At 39.5% G+C, this 21,017-nt stretch overlaps 1 protein-coding gene across 2 annotated transcripts; it reads right to left on the reverse strand.

Annotated features, from left to right (window-relative positions):
- Window positions 1–284: 284 nt before the first annotated feature.
- TMEM114 (transmembrane protein 114) lies at window positions 285–12,806 on the reverse strand. Of its 2 annotated transcripts, XM_005150708.2 has the most exons (4): window positions 12,623–12,806; window positions 11,604–11,684; window positions 3,136–3,273; window positions 285–517 (listed from the first exon to the last, which is right to left on the reverse strand). In XM_005150708.2, exons 1-4 carry the CDS (start codon window positions 12,804–12,806, stop codon window positions 285–287), a joined length of 636 nt encoding a protein of 211 aa, XP_005150765.1. The 2 variants fall into 2 exon arrangements, with proteins under 2 accessions (XP_005150765.1, XP_030906313.1); XM_031050453.2 differs by lacking the exon at window positions 3,136–3,273.
- Between the last annotated feature and the right edge of the window lie 8,211 nt (window positions 12,807–21,017).

Genomic DNA, 21,017 nt, shown 5'->3' on the forward strand with positions numbered 1-21,017 from the left:
ATTTGAGATGCCTTATTTGCTGACAGATGAAACTATTTTGGAGACGCTAACACTGCAATGTATTTTCTTCTAAAGTCATAAGAGTTTCCTTACTGACACTTGATATGTTTTACTGATTGATCAGAATCTTTGCTTTTTACAGCTGTGAGGAAAAAGGTTTATGGCAGCTGGTAAGACATTCAGTCACAGCCTTGCCTATTTTATTACCCCCAGTGACCAGCTGGACCAAGCAATCCACACTTCTAGGCTCTGTGGTGTTCTGATGCTGCAATGATACCTGTTGCTCATAACACCTGTTCATGCCGTTGTTTCAGACCCACAACTCTTGCTGCCAGGAGAAACACAGCCCCAGTGAGCACTTCTGCGACAAAGGAGATCCAGACTAGTGCCAGTGACCAGCCAAACCTGATGTCAATTTCTACCAGGAGATCCTTACTCCTCAGGAGGCAGACAGCTTCTTTGAAGGCAGCAGCTGAATATGCAATATAAACACCGATCCCAGTAAGTGTAACAAGAGCTGGGAAAGAAAAGCATATTCAGCTCGTTAGCATCCACTGCAGAAATTAAAAACAATTAACTGTGTACCTCCTAAGGCTTATTTGTCAATCCTTTCTATCTACCCAGGCTAGATAGCTAGCTAGCCCGTTTACCTCTGAAATCTAGCTGAGGCTGTTTTTTGGGGATGAGTGAGAGGGAAGTAAAGGGACAGTTATTTCTGTCCACTGTTATTTCGTGTCCTCACTGTTAAATACTGAATCAAAATGTGTAACAGCAAGCCTCCCACAATAAAAATACAGTCATGTTTTTTACAGATATCCAATGCATGTACATCTCTAGACTGTATTACAAAGCACCCTGATTTCTCATTGCTGTGCACCACATGCAGTTATGTACCTCCATGCAAGAAAGCCCAGAGATTGTCTGGAGACAGACATTGTCTCATTTCAGGTCAGTGACCTGAATTTAGGATGCTTTCTAATTTGGGGTATCATAAGTTCTGAGTGTTCAATGTACATGTGTCTGTCTTTACTGTCTCCTCCCACCAAGTGTTGTGGGATCATGACTATTAACCACTTACAAATAATTGAGTAAAAGACATCCTTGGAGCAGACTAAAAGTAAGTTAATAAAGCCGGATGTTTTCAGAACGAAAGGACTGTAGAGCAGCTAGCAAACTTAAAGAATAGCACATCTAGCACAAGTACATGTTATATCCTGGGCCTGGCATCTAGGTCACTCAAACAACATACGTTAACGAAAGTCACAGCTTTACTGGATCAGTGGCAGGCAACATGTGATAGAAAGGCCCTGGATTAAAGGACTGTAGCCAGGGGAAAATAGATCCTGGAATACTTGTAAGACAAGATAGTGTTTTATCTGATTCTGAGGGAGAAAAATTTTGGTCTAGCTTTTTGTTATATCACAGTGTAAGTCTAGATGAGTTTGCATTTTTGGCAGAAAGACAAGTTTGAGTAGAGGCAAACCAAGACAGAAGAGTATTGGGTTACCCAACAGTCAAAACTCATATTACTGTTTCTAACCATGCTGTGATGACTGTACCATATTCTAGTCCTCTGCAAGGGTGGGGGAAGAAATCAGTTTATACCTTTTGCCAGCAGAAATAGAAATTACTGTTTTGTTGACATTTTTGACAAGGTATGCCAAGGTCTGTGATCCCCCTTAAATGTGGCTGCATTTCAACAAAATGGGGAAACAAAATGAATGTCCTGGGGTGTGGAACAGTTCTGGTACTTTGAAAAAACCTCAGGTTCCTGAAATTGCAGCATAAAATATTTCTTTCTGCTGAGGTAACAATCTAATCAATACTGCACTTTGTGAACCGAAATATCCTACACAACTGTGCATAGCTGTTACATGCATCAAGCCTCAGTGCAGTTGAATGAGCTGAACAATACCACCTGAGCAGGAAGAGGGTCTGGTGTCACATCAAAGTCCCCCCTGCAGTCAGTCTGTTTATGCTGTCCTGGGAAACAGCACTAGCTGCATCTTGAAAACATGTTCAAGTGCTCCTCTCCTACTACAGTCTTTGTGTTTCCCCCTTTGCAACCCCAAGTGTGCTAGGAAGACATAGTACTCCACTCCTCAGCAGGATAATCATGCTTTGCACTTCATGGCTTTTCATCTTTCACTCACTATTTGGAGTAGTTTTTAAACAGCCTAAGCCTTTTTAGTGAATACAGCTTTCTGATGTTCTAAGGAAATAGAACTTACTTTTTCTTTTTGAAGAAGAAAAGCATAATGGAGTATGGTTGGTCTTTGTAAGAGCATTTCAGACTAAAAGGTCATTCAAGACTTTGAGACAGCAGCATTTGCTTCCAGCAATCTCTTAGCATTCTTTTCTTAGAAACAAGGATCGTATGATCAGGTGGTGAGGGCCAATACTGAGGATCCCCTTTTCAGCTGGGGAAAAATTCTGTTTAAGTAAGTTATATCGTGAAACAGTACTGAAAATCTATTTGGAGAAGAAAATGGAAGTGGATTTAAGCCCAGTTTTTCTACTTTGACAGAACACTTTTAATTTCATAAATGAAATGGTTTTGGATACAGCAGAAATAATAGAACACAAAATGTAAAAGAATTTTAGCAGCTTCAGATTGAAATGTTACACTCAACTAAAATAACTCTTTGAGGTTTCCTTTTGTGACCTGCAGTGTGGGGACTCCTCTCTAGTTCAAAGCTAGCAGTGAATCTGACCCAGGAATGCCTACCAAGGCCCTTTTGAGGGTCAAGTACCTTTGAAAAAGTGTCAATTTTCTTAATAGTTTTAAGATCTGTGCAAGGCTATCAAACCCTATGCTTTACTAATTCCAAAGTCACTCCTCCATTACTCCATTACCCTGTCTGTGGAGAATTTGGGTACTGCACTGAGAAGGTATTAAATTTATGTCCACAAGGATATATGGTTGTGTGTAATTATTTGTTTTTCCTGAGTCTGAGTGGCAGCTTTCCATTCCAGAACCATGTCAGGAGCTGAGCAGACCAAGTGAATGAACACCAGCATTATTCTGAAAGTAAATTCTCACTTAGCTTTTTTTTCACGGGAAGACAAAATGATGTTTCCCAGGTAAAATATCTTATTATTTAAAACGGTTAAGAGAGGAGTTTGGTATAGTACCTCCAAAAAGAAAGAGCAGTCCTGTCATTAGAAGTAGTAGGTAGGCCCTGGCAAGAATACTGATGAATCCAGTCATTCCTCCAAAAATCATCAATATCAGGCTGAGAGGCATCAGGATGACAAATGATCCGTGCATATCTGAAGAAAAATTAAGAATTTTAGTATTTTATTGTAGTATTATTGGATGTAGTAATAACTACTGAAGTGCAGAACCCCTGAAAGGATCAAAGACTTATACTGTGCTGCAAAAACAAGGAGGTGGACAATCTCTCGGGTTTTCAGTTAGCAGGGCAAATAAATGGTATGGAGAAAAAGGTAAGATATAGAGTAAGCCTTTCAGAGGACCACAGCCTGTGTTTCAAAGAGAGACCACAAATATAAAGGATATGTCTACATGAGTAAATTTAGGCAATTAAACTGTTCTCAGATACTAAACCTAGCTGGATAACAGATGATGCATTGCATATCAGGTAGTTACTGACAGCCTTAATAAAAAGTAGCCCTGGTTATCTGAATCATACAGATCACAGTGAGTGGCATTGTTCTCTTCTGTGTAGGCGGTGAGATCCAGCACATATTTTGGTTAAACACTTTCTTTTCTGTCACGTGTCCTCTGCTGAATGGATCTAGCAAATTGTTGACCTTTTCCTTTGTTGCAGCTGACCATCAACTAGAGCTAAATTTTCCCATCCAGCTCTGATTCTGTCTGTCATTGTTTTCTACAGCAGCTTCACTAAGTACATTAACCTATCCTCATTGCTTCCTCTCATGCTGAATGTTTTATATTAATCTTTCTTGATCCCTACAACATTTTAATAGTTGTGTAAACAGAGGGTTGCTATGTATTTTTTCATATCACACCGTTTTTTTCCATCATAAACCATCTTTGTGTCATTGCTCTCTCTAATGCAATCCATCAACAATGTTCAACCCAACCTTTTCTAGAATAATAACAATAAAGTAATTCCAGCTTCCAGAAGAATCTATTTCATACCAGAATGAAGTGCAGAGTCATGGAGAAAGGAAAACTTAAAATCCATTTGATGAAGGGCTCTAGGCTTTGCTGTCTCATTTAATTTCACAGAGGACAACAATACACCAGTACCTGGCTCCCGAGGAAAAGGAGTCAGTTAAGAGATCACAGTTTGTGTGTGATCAGATGATCAATTTTTTAAGTCACTGTAACTGCTCGCTGAATTGGAGATACTGCACCTGCCATGGCTAAGGATCCAGCTTGTCCTCTTCAATAACCTTATAACTATAAGGCTCAAGCACAATACATATCTCTGTTCAGTTGTAGAACTTGAGAAGGTTAGGAAGAGCCTTCATGGGATCAAGGCAGACACTGTTAATTTCTTTGCTTGGGTGGAATGTGGCTTCAAGACATAATTATTTGTGTAGTATAGAACATGCTCACAAGGAAAAATGTGGCAATTGACAAGGAGGGTGTAAATTGATAGGAGGATGTAAAATTTGATGCAATGATCATTCTAAAAGTACGAATGGTACAACTCTGTCCTCAGACCTGGCTTTGCTGGGAGGGAAGAAATATAAACAAGGTCATCACTGGGCCTGTGCTTTGTGATTTGCCAGGTGTCCTCCACTAATAAAAGTTAGTGCTAAGAAACTATTCCTCAGGACATTAACTCTAACAGTTGCTATTTCTTTGACTTTCCTTTTCATGGCGTCATTTCAGCTACTGCAGCTACGATACCTTAGCCAGGACAAGTGTGGGTGAAGAAAATAAAGCTCTGAATGTAACATTTTGAAGCAAAGGGAAAACAACTCCATATCAGGCTGTTCTCCTGGGGAGTGTCATAGATTGTGTTAATGATCTGTGACAACTGCATACAATATCAGAATAATTCTGATTTGTATGCCCTCTTCAGTGGAAATCTAGGTTTTAGTGATATCTCAGCTGAAACCTGCAGATCCCACTGTGACCAGAGCCTTGCTTTTCCTACACACTGCTGGGATCACATTTCTCATGAATCACCTGCAGCTTTTTTAAAATGAAACATTTAATGGATTGAATTTGGTTCAACAGCACTTGTATCACCTCCAGTGTTCTAGTTCAATACCTAATAGCCATTGGTACTTCTATGAAATCTGCAACTGTCTGGGAAACTTACTCTAAAATGCTGCCATGGAAACCACTCAGGAATCTGAATTCATGCAGTCTGGCATATGATATTATGCCTTGATTAGAGGGACAGAATTAGTTTATAGAAGAACACAACTTAAAATATCTTTACTGTGTTTCTGTCTTCAATAATCATCTGTGAAAGAAGTTAAAACATTAATTTTGCAGTCATTTTAGTGTTTCTTAGTTTGTGTTGAAACACATACTTATGTATGATGAATTATCTATATAACTGAATTAATTCAATTAACCTAGTATTAAAAAATTAACAGCCTAAGTATTTTGCACAAGGAGAGGTATATGCACTTGCCTAGAAAACAGAACTACTTCCCCACATCTCAATGCCTGAGTTCCCAGTCAGTCCAACAAGAAAGATCCTGTAGTTTAATCTTGACGATATTGAAACAAACTGATGAACATTTAAGAACTTTTTATTTTTTTGTGGAAACAATACTTAAAATTGTTTGATCTGAATTAATAAAGTTTTACACCAGCTAGCCAAAGCTGTTTTACTACAGGCCTGACCAAATGTCTGTACGAATGACATCTGCGGTGTGTGTCCAGATTTGGCAGACAATCCTAAATTATCACCCAACACAGTTGTTGATGAGTGCTTTGTAACAGAAATCTGTGGAATGAACTAGCAAACATGAATGGTGTCAAAAGTAACCAACTGCAGGTCTAGCAGTTTTGTTAATCATCTCCTGCTAATATGCTGGAGCTTGTTTCAGACTAACTTTGGATTTGTTTGCACAGTTTACAGCAAATAGTCTTCAGATATCTGTAATAGTCACCACATCAGAAATATTCCACATGGCAGCAGCTATGAAGAGCTTAATTAAGGACTTGTTTGTTTGCCCCAACAGTAACTAAATAGCCAGTTAGAAACACAAAAGCCTCTATCTGAAACAGAAAGCTGGTAGTAGCTAAAACCAGTGGGACTGCTCTGGAAAGACTTGGTGAAGTCAGGAAGAAACAGTGCAATGAGAAAGCCTGACCTGCTTGCAAGGAAAGAAGGAACTTAGAGAAATAGTGAGAAACAGAGAAGAACTGCTGTTTGTGGCTAAATGTGGGCTTGAACCCAATGGACAAAATGCTTGGATTCCCTCCTCTTCAGCAGATGATGGAGGAGAGCTCATGCGGTTAGGGTATTCCAGGATAAATAGCTAAGTTCTGGACTTGTGTTATATATTTTGGCTTTATGCTTGTCTTATGCAAGAAGTCTGAGCTAAACTGGAAGGCAAATTGCAAATGGCAGAAATAAAGTGATGCTGGACTTGGTACAGATGGACACTGATGAAAACCTTCAATACTAGGAATGGGTAAAATGATAAACATAAGTGATACACTGTGTTCACATTCTATTGCTACAATAGCAATGAATTTGAAAATGAGAATATTCATCAGAATTCACTCATTGGGTCTTGGATGCAGTGATGCTAAAGTTATCTCAGATTTCTATGTCTATTGTAATATCTACTGTAAGCACTGAAGCAAGTGCTCACTGGAACCTCTTTGAATGAACACTGCACTGTTGCTCTGGAACAAAGCAGATCTGTTTAGGTATGTACCTATCATAACAATAAGTTAGAATTTCTATGTACATCAGTTGGGTCTTATTTCACCCAGCCCCTGAACTAGCTCTTGATGGGTATTCCAGCCCTAGGTGTTTCCTTCTAATTACTTTAAACCAAAAGGAAAAAATGCAAAAAAAACTGTGAATCTCACATGAAAAATGTAATGTCAGCCAAAGGCATTCTGGGATTATATCATCATAAGCATGTAAATTGGTAAAAATTAAGCAGGCTCATAAAGAGTGGGGTGAAGTGTGAAAGCAGCTGGTTAGTGACTATTACAAGGTCTACATGCTGTAAGGAAATCCAGCCTAGTTTAACTGCACTATTAAACTAATTTTATTGAGGAAGAAAGCAAAGCAGCTGTAACACTGTAACAATGGAGGCATCAGGAACTGCCTCTACTGCAAAGACTGTTTCTGTTCAGGAAGCACCAGCTTGTTTGCAGCCTCAGGGTTCCAGCTACACTGATGTCTAAAAGGGAAAAATTAAAACACTCTGGGCCAAAGAATTTAAGCAGTTGTGCATGGGCAGCTGCACACTTCTTTGTTTTATAACAAGACAAACATTTTCTTCCAGCCATATATGAGCAAAAACCACATCCATTAACTGATCATCTCTGGATGGCTCAGGAGTAGAGTACTAAAAATGACTTGTAACAGGAAATCATTCACCAGCCATGATGTTCATGTTACTAACAAAAAACAGGGTTGTCAGCAGTTGTCAGCTTTGTGGCAATTTGGTTTTAAACTGTAAAGGGGTGGGGGGAAGGCACACACAGAAAAAAAAACCCTCCTCATGTTAACAAATTTCATCATACTTTAAGAAAACCTTAGCCACTGTTCAGAAAATAGAAGGAAGTAATTTTCCTGTTACCAAGCAGGGGTCACTGTCCTGCCATAACAGACACAAAGGAACAGGCTACTTGGGTTTCCAAAACGTCAAACTCATAGAAGGGTTTTGACAGGATACATTAGCATGCAGCAACATTAACATGCAGCAATCACATTACTTTCTTCTTTTGACAACTCGTCTATCCTGCAGGAAGTACTTTAACCAAGTCCAAGAGTATAAACTGATTTTGGTTAGAAATACTTCAAAATTGTTCATTTTGTCTTTAGGTAAATCTATACTGGTATTTATTTATTATTAACAATACAGACTTTGGTAAATTAAAAATATTTATATTACAAAAATGCCCCAAGAGTAACCTTTCCCAGTGTAACCTGTGGGGCTTTGGGTTTGATTTGTTGGGGCTTGGGGGTTTTGTTTGGTTGGTTTGTTTTAGAGTTTTGGGGGATTGGTTTCTGGTTTTGATTTTATTTCTCTTTTTAAGAAATTATTTTTAAAAGCTGCAACTCATAAGGCAGATTTTTTAGTTGTTTAAAAACTGCCATTCCTTCTATGCACCAATTTCCCTCTCTCTGGACGTGATGTTCAACATTTAGATGCCTGAGGAAAATGGCAAAGCTGCTCAGAACTCCTGGTGCAGCTTCTTTTGAAACCAGAGTGCCATCCTTCTTTTACCATGCAGTGAGAGATGGAATTCAGCTCATCATGGAAAGAAGTTGCTCTTTCTGCTTATCTCTCATGCTGGCACAGAAGAATGAATGGTAAGACATCTGGGGTGTCTTTGACAACAGATTTCAGTTTTAAAGGTGACTTTTAAGAGGACTATCTTTAATTCTAGTACTTTAATACTAGCTCTTTAATCCCCAAGCGACCCTAATAACTATCTGAATGGTGAAAAGTGACACTTTTATTTTGATACTGTATGGGACAGAGTAAAATGCACATCTCTGGAAAAAAAAGTTGTTTTTTTTTTAAATGCAGAATTTTCAGAAGAGCTGGTGGTAGGCAGCCAGGTAGTGTATTGTGATGATTTAAACAAATATATAACCATGCCATCATGTGATCTGTAGTAGGAAAATACTTTTTACATTCTGGGTTTGAGAGTACACACCATATGTTCAGATGGAGGGAGTGGTAAGAAAAGAAATACAAGCGTGAAGTACAGGAGAAGGCACGTGTTTAATCCATTAGAGAAACTGCTGAGGAGTACTCTTGTGATGTGAAAAATACATTGCACTCTCAGGCTTAACAAGACCTAGGCTGATTGCCTGAGTAATATTGCTGGCAGCACAGAACTTTCACTTGTATGCCTTTCTTTTCTTTAGCTTGTCAGTAGCTCTACTTGAAGTCCGCAATAAGCCTAAAAGGAATCTGCTGGGGATGAATAGGAGAGAGATTGGAAATGTGGAGGGAGAGAATCTGGAGGCTTTTCATTCTCTAATGAAAGGTTTGTCTTCTAGCACTGACTAGCACCTCTGTTTCCACTTAGACCCAGCTCTTTGCTCTCAGATACAAACTTTCACCCATCTTTTTGGCACTTTTGTCTAATTAATACATGCGAGGAAGCATATGGGAACTCTGAAGAATGGGGGACAGGATTCTCAATGTGTTACTTAAGCACCTGCATTAGGAGACAACCCTTCTAAATCTTTTTAGGAATAATCAGCAAGAAGCATGTTTAATGGTGCCAGAGTTCCCGAAATTCAGCCTCCCCATTTAACAGTGAGAAATACGGGTGTACAGTGAGACAGAATGAGATTCATTCCATGTGAATATGCCTCACAGACATCTGCACAGGCACACACAGAGAAAAAAAGTCATTTTTTAAAGTAACTGGTTAAAGCTGTGCAATTAGCCAGTTTGCCCCATACAGCAACACATGAACAAATTACTGTAACTACACTGAAATCCATGATTCCAGAATTGTCCTCTAAAGTTCTAGTTAAAATGTGTTGTAGATGAAGGTTTGCCCTGACCTGCCTACATATGACTCAGTGAGCACGGTCAGAAATTAGTTAAGAAAAAAGTGTAAGGCTGAAGTAGAAGGCAATATCTCAGTACTTAACAAACTTAGATGTCACTTAGAAAGATCAGGATTCTCTACAAGTACTGTCATGGTACTTGCTATGCTCAGCTGCTGTTGCTATGAGTCTGTAGCCTCACCACACTGAAACTGCATTGAAGCTGAGCATCCAAGTATCAAGAAGTTCACTCTGTAGGGCATTCAAATTAAACCTGTAAGTTCTTTCAGTGGAAGTATCTCTGATTTCTCATCATTTTTAGGCAGACTATGCCTACTTATAGTAAAACCTGGAAGTGTCTTTACAGACCTGAAGTCTTTGTCCAGGAACCTAAAAATAGCACTTGATGTAAAAGCAAGAGATAAACAAATTTTCTGAGGCTCTGAAGAGTCTGTAAACATAGCTATGAATCCAATTTTTACTCATATTCACTATTTTCTTACAGTTCATGACTACCAAAGAGCTGTCCTTTGTTTCCAAGCCAACATAATTTTTATAAGCAGAAAAGCTCTGAACAGTCTTTGCTTTTGTTTTTGCAGAATTCAGCTTTCATTGAAGAGCCATAATCTAAAATCTCCTCCCCTGAGGAAAATTACAGATATGAACACAACTTTTGAAATGCTAATAATTTTATCCTGAATTTTTAGACTATCTCCAACATAACAGCTGAGATGCCCACACTCAAGACATGATCAGTCTTGCTACTTCCAATTAACATTAAACCCTCAAAAACTAAAGTGATCAAGCAGACAATCATTTTCAGTGATCCTCACAGTTTTCAGCAACATAAAGCAACTAAGGCCCTCTGTCTTAAGCAAGGAAGATTAAATAAATGGCACCTTTCCATTTGAAAGCACGGAGAGACAATCTGCTCTTGAGCCTTGAGCCTGTCAATATGCTTGTACCACTGTGAAGTAGCCCACTGGGATCTTACTCCTACTTTAACTTCCCTGTTACTGTTGCAGCACAGCTACATTATCATCAGTACCTCACTGGCTTACTTTGTTATGCCTATTGCCCTTCTAGCTCTATCTTCAGAAGCTATTCCAAGAGACTAAAGACACTCTTAAGCTTCTCTGAAGGATTGCTCAGGGAAATGGCTGGCTTTGAGGGAAGGAGTATCATTTTAAGACACAGAACAAACACATGTATTCTGCTTGCAAGGGGAAAACAGCCACAGTCAGTGAGGAGAGTGAAGTAAGCAAAAAGAGTGCAAGTGCATATACAAGCATGTATGGGCAAAGCATTGTGCAGAATATGAGGCAAAGAATGTAAATCACCTTTCTGGAGAAGCCTAGAAATATTTGTAAATCTTTAGTTTGGACTTTGTGAAAGCATTCTGACATCGACAAATGAATCTAGAGAAAAAGAAGGAAATTCCAACTTAATGTTTTTGAACCCAGTGCTCTTCCAAGCCTTTGAACACTGCTTTCAGTCATTGAACTCTTTCCTTAAAATTCTTACATACTTCAATTTTTTTTTGTCATTGCAAGGAATCCCACTGAAAGGGTAGGTAAGTGACTGTCTGAAAGATTTGTTTAAATGTGTGCTCAAGCATTTTCAGTGATCAAACTCTTTTGGGGGCATTTTGAACATTTTTGCCTTTCATTTATGATAATTCTGCACCTTCCTGAGCCATTCCAGACAGAAACATCTTGCTCCTGGGGAAGAATTTGGCTGAACTTGACATCAACTAGATGGTTATTTTAACAGTAACACCATTTAAATACCACATGCAGTGACAGATATTGTACAGAAGCAGAAGGAAAACACTACCTCAAAGAACTGCCTCACTGAATCAGAAATGGGACCTTGTAATGGGCCAAGGAGGGAGGGAAAGGTGGATGGAAATGTAGAAGTAATATAGAAGTTACTCACACAAAAGCTGTCTGTGTGAATCAGTGATGTTTGCATTCTCATGCCCGAAAGGGTTTATCAAAGGATAACATTCGTTCCTTACTAACAGAGAAGAGAAAAAACAATGAGAAAAATCAATGTTATTTTAAAATAGCATTAGAAAAATTAATGCTATCTTATTGCAATATTTCCTCTATTTCTGTGTGTACACATTTACTCCACAGTAATAGAGAAGGGAAAAAACAATGAGAAAAAATTACACTTTATCTTCTTGCAATGTATGGGATTTTTTGCATATACATCATATAAAATTATCTGTTCTAAAAACAGTCATTCCTAGGTAGGAAAGGGAAGGAAGGGATTTTCAACACTGGCCAGCTTCTGCCCCCATGGGGCCTGACACTGAAGTCAAGATGGCAAATCTGCTAATTTCAGTGGGGCTAAGGGTACAGCAAAGGGAAGAAGTCCTTTTACCTGCACCTTCTCCTCCACTGAAAATAAGATTCTTTCTTGCCCATGACGAACATTACTTCTTGTTTTCAATGGAGGAATCAAAACCCAAAGAATATGCCTGGCATACAAATTAAACTAAATGGGGAAAATCCTGTCATGTCCACATAGGGCTAATGGATCTATCATTAAAATCCAGAGCACTGAAACACCAAGCAAGACCAAATGCAGTACAATCACTTGGTGAACTTGGTAAATCTTCAGTCACTTACCTTTAGTTAGCATAGGATTAAGTTAATTTAATTACATTATTTGCAGATATACAACTAATATTATTTACTCTCGTATAATTTATATTCATAGTACTTATTTATATAAACTATATCGTGTTTACTATTATTTAAATTAATATTCTTTATGCTGTTATTTACATTTTTGATGGCTTTCACGCAGAGCTTTCGCCCCTTAATCCCCCCTCCCCCGAATAAGACACAAAAGACCTCTCTTCCCTTCTAAATGGTTAACGTCTATTAAGTGAGTTTGGATTAAAAGTTAATGCAAACGCGGGGCGCCCCGCGCCGCTCACTCACCGCGGCAGGTCCGCCACAGGCCCGAGTGGGAGCTGAGGACGCCCGTGCCGTTGCGGGACGTCTCCAGCCTGGAGGCATCGATGATGTACCAGAAGTCGGTCGCGATGGCCACCACGAGGAACACGAAGCTTGACGCTCCCACCAGGGCCACGAGGAGGGACAGGCGGCCCAAGCTCAGCTTCATGCTGCAGCCTCACCGGCACCGGCCGCTCGCGCCACCACCGCGGGTCCCGCTGCCCGCCCCGAGACGAGCGCAGCCCCGCCCCGCCCGTCGCTGCTCGGTTGTCGCCGGGCGGAGCAGGGACCCTGCAACGATCCGGCTCCGGCTCCGGCCCCGGCTCCACATCGCGACCGGGTCGCGACCGTACCCTGCTCCCGACCCGGTCCGGCCCGAGCCGCCAGCCCCGGGTGCTGGCCCGGCTCTGTCCCCGCAGGTGTGCGAAGGAATGCGTGTGGGAACGGGGGGGGAGCCCTGCGCTCCGCGGCACGGACAGGGCAGCCCTAGACGAGAAGGCTCCTAGAGATAGCTGACAGGACATGCGGGGAAGGTGGTATCCGAACAGCTCATGCAGCTTTGGAACTTTTGGATGGTCTCAGCTCAGAAGCTTCCTTATTCCAAACACCACTGTTCCTGGGGAGATGAGGGTACAGAAGCCAAGCTCTGGGGAGTAGTAACGGTGCTGGTGTTCTTGCAGCCTGTTGTCTGTATTTAGAAGAGACATCCTCTGGTCTTTGCCTTCCAGATGCTGACCTCAAAGGACAGGTCTAATTTTAAAGGTGGTGTGAGAGAAGGCAGTTGTGTGGCAATTGCTGCCTGAAGCAGTGATGTCTGTACCCTGTCCGGGATCGTTTTCCTGTCAGAGTCACCACTGATGGAGGAAAGGATACAAGCAGTGTTATCCTCTTCCAAAAACTTCAGAAGGAAGGAAGGTAGTTTCCAAGGACACATGCATGATCCCCTAAGCCACATTTCACCTAGCCTCTTGCTTATCTTCAGCCCACTGAAATCTGTTGGATAACAAGGAAATTTGCAGAAGCACAATCTTGTTTTTAAATCTGCAGAGTATTTACTATGGAGTTTTACTGCGCCACTTCGCTGGCACGAAGATATAGTGCAGGTAGGGTCAATAGGGCGTCTTGTTTTCTTACTTGTAATTCACTGCAGCCCTTCCAGGGAATTGCTAAGTAACTCCTAGTCATTAAAAAAACCCATTCTCGTTTATTTTCTAGCATGGGCACAGGACAGGATGTGTGACATCATTACCCGTCCATGGCAACAAGCTATCGTGAACCAGTAGGGTTTCAGCAGTAGGATCAGTTAAAAGGAAAATATTCTTTGAGAGAGCATTTACTTAAACACAGTATTCATCAGCACTACAGACTACATTTTGCTCTGCAAAAGGTACTTTTGCTGGGGTTGTAACAGTCTTTCCATCCAGAAATACATTGCCAAGCAGCTATAGCATTACTCTGAGCTTTTGCCATCTCTTGCCTACATCTCCAGGCTGTATTTGTGATACACAAAAGTGCCTATGTAGTTCTCCAAAATAAGCAGCTGTTAGCTTGTTGTAATTGTGATGGTTGGGTGTACGAGGTTTATGAAGCACTAGTTAGTTTTGTCACACTAACTGATGCAGTAAGAAAAAATGAACAAGCTTTGGGGCATATGAGTCTTAATTGGGACTCCAAGCTTCATTTTTTTCCAGCTGTATTTGCAGTTACCTGGAAGTTTTATGCACCCCCACAAACATTAGGCAGATGATTTATCAGCTGTATTATAAATCTAAACTAGAGGCATTCTTACCCATCATGCCGCTGCAATGATCAGCCATTGTCACCTCCGAGCTGGAATCAAAAGAAAGCAAAGGGTGTAAAACTGCAGGAATATTTAACTCAGTTGGGTCCAGGCTGTTATCAGGCACTGTACGAAATCTTACCAGTGATCATCTGTGTCCTGGAGAGTTCTTGTCCTAATCTCGAGCCCACAGACTCTTCAAGCATGTTTATTTTTATTATTAAATACTATTAAATAATTTGGTTTAGCCATCAAGATGTAGGAAGGTCCTTACAGAATCTGTCTAGACTAACTTTACAGTAAACAAAAGTTAAAGCCTGCTAACACCTGATCCTTTTGTGACCAGACTGTGATGATAGAAAAGTTTATGTCAAGAATAAATCAATGCTACATGCAGGTTTAATTTCAGATGAGCATAATCTATTTAGGCACTCATGGTGAGGAAAAATGAATTTATACAAAGTCAGAAAACTAAAAAAGTAGAGTTCATCAAAATATTTTTATGCATTCATTAGGAAAGGTTTGTAATGAAAGGAAAAACAGATCAGCTTTTCCAGAGACTTAATTTCCAGTTTACTGAGGTCTCTAAAAAGAGCACAAGACTCTGATGGCTAAACTAGAATTTTCAGCATAAAAGATTCAAAGTTTTAATTTAGACTTAACTTTGTGGAGAAGGAGTAATTAATCTTGCATAGACTTCCTAGGTGTTGATTAGATCTGCTAACATGAATCTGCTGCTCGGAATACCAGAGGTAATTCAGAAAATGTTCCCAAAATTGCAGCAAATTATTAGTCCACAGAGTGTGATGCAGCAAAATTAGCAGTTTTACAGTTTGAACACAGTAGAACTTGTGTAAATAACTTTTACACTAGCCTTTCTCTTTATAAGTTTAACATGGGTGCTGAAGGCTTCAGAGTGTGGTGCACTATGGAAATCACGAGCATGGCTTCCTGGGACTCCTACTGGGTAGTACAGTTCTTTCTGAGTTGTACTCAACATGTACTGTACTGCAGCAGAGGCCACAGCCCAGTTATGTACCAGTTACATACATTAAGTGCCAGATTAGTCCAGTTGAGATCCTTGAGGTAAAGCTGCTGTGGAAGTACTACACTAATTGTGTTAATACTGGAAAGGAGTGAGTGAAAGCCAGAGAAAGTGATTTGGCACTTTGTGGTCAATCATTCTAAATGGTTTACTGAATATCAGTGCTCAGAGTAGGAAACAGCACGTCATTAACTGATTAATAACACACTTGCTATCAGCAAAATGTCCACCTTCTCTCTCCTCTTAACTTCTGTCTGGATCTCTAAGAGCAATTCCTCTCACAGAAATTTATCTTTTCAACCTAAATAAACTGTCCATGTAAGTTGAGTAAGCACATATCCTTTTTAAGACATTCATCAAAACCTTTCCTTTAAAAAAGACTTTTCTCACAAGATGAATTCCTCAATATTCCCCAACGTTTATTTTATTTCATTTCCCCTGCTCTGTTTGCATTTGTGAAAGAGGTGACTGAGTTACTGAAAGTAAATTATATGTAAAATGAGAACAGGAGGCATTCCCACAATGTTTACCCATACAACCACAGGAAAGTAAAAGCCAGTCATCATAAATGTGCACCAATGACTGTAATTAATCGCTGACACAGAAATATGTACTATCAATCAACACAACTGATGTCAACACACCTGATGTCATTCACAATCTTTTCCTGCAAATACCACAGTTTTTCTCCCATTCTTTTTCTTCATTGACTGAAGAATTAAACAGAAACTCAGTTTGCCACTCAGCATTCCAGTAAACCTCTTTGGATTCTGAACTTCACTATTCTTTTAAACTATTAAGAGATTACCACAAGAGCTTCACCTGTGGTTCAAAAGAGATAAGATGAGAGGCAATGTACAAGATTATGATTTTGAAATTACTGCCTTTTGGCTGGTTGATCTGAGGTTTGACCATTACTTCTCAGATTCAATCTTTCATCATGCAGTTTTACATTCCCATTTTTTTAAACACCCACAGCTGCAGAGAATTCAAAGGAGGACTGCCTAGTCACAATTTATCTCTGACAAGAGAATACAGAGTGTATATCACTATGTCCTGACTCTTATTCAGTATTACCCGATCTGCCAAAGAAACCCATGGAGTCTAGACATGTCATGTTGAATTAAGAGGGGAATTAGAGGAGGGATGTGCCTGAAGTACCCAGCACAGATTACCACAGCCAACATTTTTTATATAAGACTTGTTGTAAATTGTTTTGGTGGAGATCTAATTGTTGAGGCTATAGTAGGAGGGACATTCCTTTTGAGCCAGTTGGCTACATTATATTCTGTGACCTTATGGCAACAAATTCTAGCAACTTTATTCTAGCAAATTACAGCAACAGAAAAAAATTGTAGTAGCATCCATCATTTCACCACTTACCAGGAAGCATATTCTATATAAACATGCCCAGCACCACCCATTTATAAGTGTATGTAGAATAATAATACCTCTACAGTGATGCCTGCATGGATAATAAAGAATGCACGGTTAGTGTTTGGTTTTCATTTGGATTGCCTATAACGTTTTTCATTATATTAAGTGTAAATGTTTTAGTCCCTGGTTTAGTTCCACTGTGATATGAGAGTGGCTTTTCTCCAAGTCACTCATGAAAGACAGTGGCAAGGACACCTAAGAAGGCTTGTTTTTATGAAGTCGCTGCTTTATATATTGCTTTATATTTATAAAATATTGCTAGAATGTGCTGTGGGAAAATGAATATAATCATGTCTTTCTCATGCAGGAAAGGCAATGACCATTTGTGAAGTATTCAAAGCAGTATTTTTGAATGGCACAAATCTGGTATGTCCTTACCTTTACAAAGCTGAGGTTCTAATGCTGAACCATGCCCAGATAGGGAAAGTGCTAGGAAGTTAAATGCTTTGTGATGTAGCTGTTTGTCCCATTAGAAATAGACCTCACTACATGAGGATTTTCTGCAAGCTTTGTAACCATCAGCAAGTGCCAATATGTACAGGAGCACTAGCAAATACTTTGCACAAGTATTCAACTGAAATACTTAAACTAGAATTTGTCTTTGTCTTGTATGAATCTGCTGGAGCTATAGCTCCTGTAATGATCTATTCATGGCCATGCCACTAAAAGAAATTGCAGTTCTATTGAAAAATACTAATCTTTAGGCAAAATCGACTATCATACCATCAGAAACAAACTTCCTATGCAGTTGTATCAAACCTTCCTACATGAGTCACAAAAGCAACACAAATAGTTACTGTAGGCCATTTGCAGTCACTGATCAAAAGCTGCCTCAGAGTGCAGCTCAAAATCTTCTTCAAATTATGCCATGTTAGTTAACATCACAGTGGTTTCCCAAATTAAAAACCCTCTTGGTGTTACTATGGCAGATACACTGGATATAGGCAAAACTTTGCAAAGCCACTTTGGGCTTTAGGTTTATCTGGCAAAACTATGGTGTGTAATAAGTTACAGTTGCTGCACACAATACAGGATTGTGTTTTGGTGCAAAAAAAAAAAAAGAGAGAAAAATATGCCAGTAAATCCTGTATGCACCGTACTGGATCAGCTATGAGCATTAGTGATTTATGGTATGCCACTTAGGGTCTCAGCAGTTGCTTTGACTATGCGTACCAAAACTTAGTGTTTTATTGTCTTCAGAGGGTTTCTTCTTAAGACTGGGTTGAACTGCAAGTCCCAGGTTTTACTGCTTTCACTATGTGAGACTACAGAGTGTGGGAAAGCTTTGATTATCCATATTTATGCTTGGTCCTACCGTGAATAAAAACTAGACTGAAGAAGGAGCTCAAGAGGCTGGTTCAGATAAGCCTTGTAGTTAAGATTTTTCAAATACATTTCTGCTTGAAAGGCAGCACAAAACACTCAATAAAGAGATTAGTCACATCACAACCTCTGGAGAGTTCTTGTCTAAAGACAGAGTAAAAAAAACCCACTATTTTTTAATCTAGCTTTTCTTTGAATAGGGAGCCAGTAGCTGTAAAGTATGCAATACAGATAATCCAGTTCTCTTGAACATACAAAGCGTTAGCCCAAGTATGTGAAAGAAAAGCTTCTGGATTAGGCACTCTACTTCTAATCCTACCTAATGACATCTGAAAATGATCTCATCATTGTTGTATTGAATATAAGGTTTCCTAATGTTTTCTTCTGGGTTTGATCTCCATCACTTTACAACACCCAATGATCAGTGCTGCTCTTAGCTGTCACTTTTCTCAGTCATAAAAGGCCTTCAAGCCACCCACATGGCAATCCCCAGTGATAATGGTACTGTGTTTTACTGTGGGGCATCCCAGCTCAAGTACTCTATTTAAACATACCCTAAAATGTTGCTTTAGCCTCACATCCCTCAGATACACAAGAAAGATGACAGGCAAAAAAAGAAATTGGCATTGAAATTAAAAAGCAACAGCTGGTCTCGTTTCTCTTCTCTTGAAAGCTGCACACTCTGGAAATTGATTTACAGAGCTCTGTTTGAATTCTGACTTGGCTACGTACATAGAACTGCATAAAGCTCCGAGAAGCATAATTTGATTTACTGGAAGTTGCTGTAGGAAACACAAAATAAAAAGGAAGTTTGTGTTATTTAATCTTCATCAAGCATTTATGTTGTGTGTCAAGCAGAAAAAGATGTATAGTTAATAAGAGTGTATTGAGCAGGCAGATTAGATGCATATAACCTCAAACACTGAAAGTGACAGGCTGAAAGGAACAAATAGTGATCAGGAAGACTAGGGAAAAGAGGGCACAAGAGACAGGCAGTGCAGAAAAACCAGGGAGGGACTAATCAATTTTTGACTTCTGAAGAAGTACCTGGAGAAAAAAAGTTTGAGAGAAGTTGCCCCTTAGTGTATCAGCACCCTGCCTTGCAGGATGCATTAACTTTGGTCTCTAAAACCGATAAAGAAAAAAAAAAAAAAAAAAAAAAAAAAAAGAAAAAAGTAGCAAACAGCTTTTAAAATGAAGGAATACTGTTAAAATATGGGACTTTTTTTCTCTTTTTTTAATTTTCCATCTTGTCCTCTGAGACTGTCAGAGGGTGGTTCTTTTCCTTTTGCCTCACTGTGCATTTGGGAAGTGGCCTCCTGCACAGCCTCTTCTAGGTCCCTACGTGAGCCTCCTGATCAGCTCTGACAGCCAGTCAGGCTCTGTTCTCCATCCATACCAAGGCAGGAAGCTCCCTACACGTGTTTTTCAGTTGCATTGTCCAGCCAATGTGATTCCCAGCTGAGCGCATCTATTTGTTTTCCAAGAGGCTGCAGTTTCCTGCTTCTTCCACAGATCTAGTGGTGCATAATGTAGCAGGGGAAAATAGACATGTAGCAATAATGAAACCTTCCTTCAGGGTCGTTATTGAGACATTAATTATCCAGGCATTTTTTTTAAGATAATAAGGCCCCAAGTGCACAGTATACGGAAGAGAATTGTAGGAGTCATAGAGAAAAGCCTGTTCTGAATCCCCAAACTGTGAAAAAAGGTTGCATTAAAGCCCGCCTCTGAAACACATTGGAGAAGAAATGAATGATATGATACAAAATTTTGTGATACAAAAACTTATAGCATCAAGGTCAGTGTTGATGCTAAAGTGCTTAGTTTAATAAAAGTGTCTCATTTCCATTGCACAGTTATGATTTGTTACAGTGTAAGTGAAATACTGCCGACTTGAAGCAGATGATAAAGGTGACCTCATTTGTATGACTTTGTTTCAAAGGAATTACAGAACACTTAATAGTCCTAATTTCACTAGACATGAAGTGAACTGTATTAAGCAACAGAAACAGTAGCATTTTTTGGCTAGCACAGCTAGCTCAAAAGAGGATGTCTGCCATGATAGGTGAAAGAAAATACAGAGGAGAGGCAATGAGAGGGAGGTGAAAAGTACAGGATGGCAGAGGAGCAGGTGTAATGAGAAACTGTATTGAAATTAAATGACCCTTAATGATGATATGAACTGCCCATAAGAAGCTGCTGTACTATGCAATTATTACTCTGTCTTGAATAGGCCTAGTTTATCTCTAGCACAGACTCCTTAGGACTCACTCAATGAATGAAACTGGCCCAATTCATCATTTAAAACAAACAGTTAAACCTCTGTAAAGCTGTCTAGTATGTGAGGTAAATTAAAGTCTTTACCTTCCTCTTTTTCATACAATACAGGTCTAAGGCTGAGAAATGCCTGAGGCTGATTCACTGCCTCCTTAGGCTGATGTGCTTAAAAAAAAGTAATAGAACGTAGTGCTGAGTGGAATGGATGGATGGTACTTTCTCTTATTTCTGAAGTATTGATTAACGTTAAAGTCTTTGCTAAAATTTTAATAGAGCATTTGGTATGGAGCACGTAAATATAATAACACTTTTCTGCAGTTCCTCACTGTAATCTAGCATAGAGAACCGATTTAAAAGGCAATTGATGATTGCTGCTGAAGAATCAGTATGGCTTTTGTATTTTGTGGATTTGATGTGCTTGGGAGTGAAGGAAGGCTTTTCATTTACCTGAATTTCACTCCTTTTCCCCTGACTAAAGAGAGATATTTTTGATGCTTACAATCATAGTCACCGAG

The sequence above is a fragment of the Melopsittacus undulatus genome, chromosome 8 (genome assembly GCF_012275295.1).
Source record: "Melopsittacus undulatus isolate bMelUnd1 chromosome 8, bMelUnd1.mat.Z, whole genome shotgun sequence".
Lineage (NCBI taxonomy): Eukaryota > Metazoa > Chordata > Aves > Psittaciformes > Psittaculidae > Melopsittacus > Melopsittacus undulatus.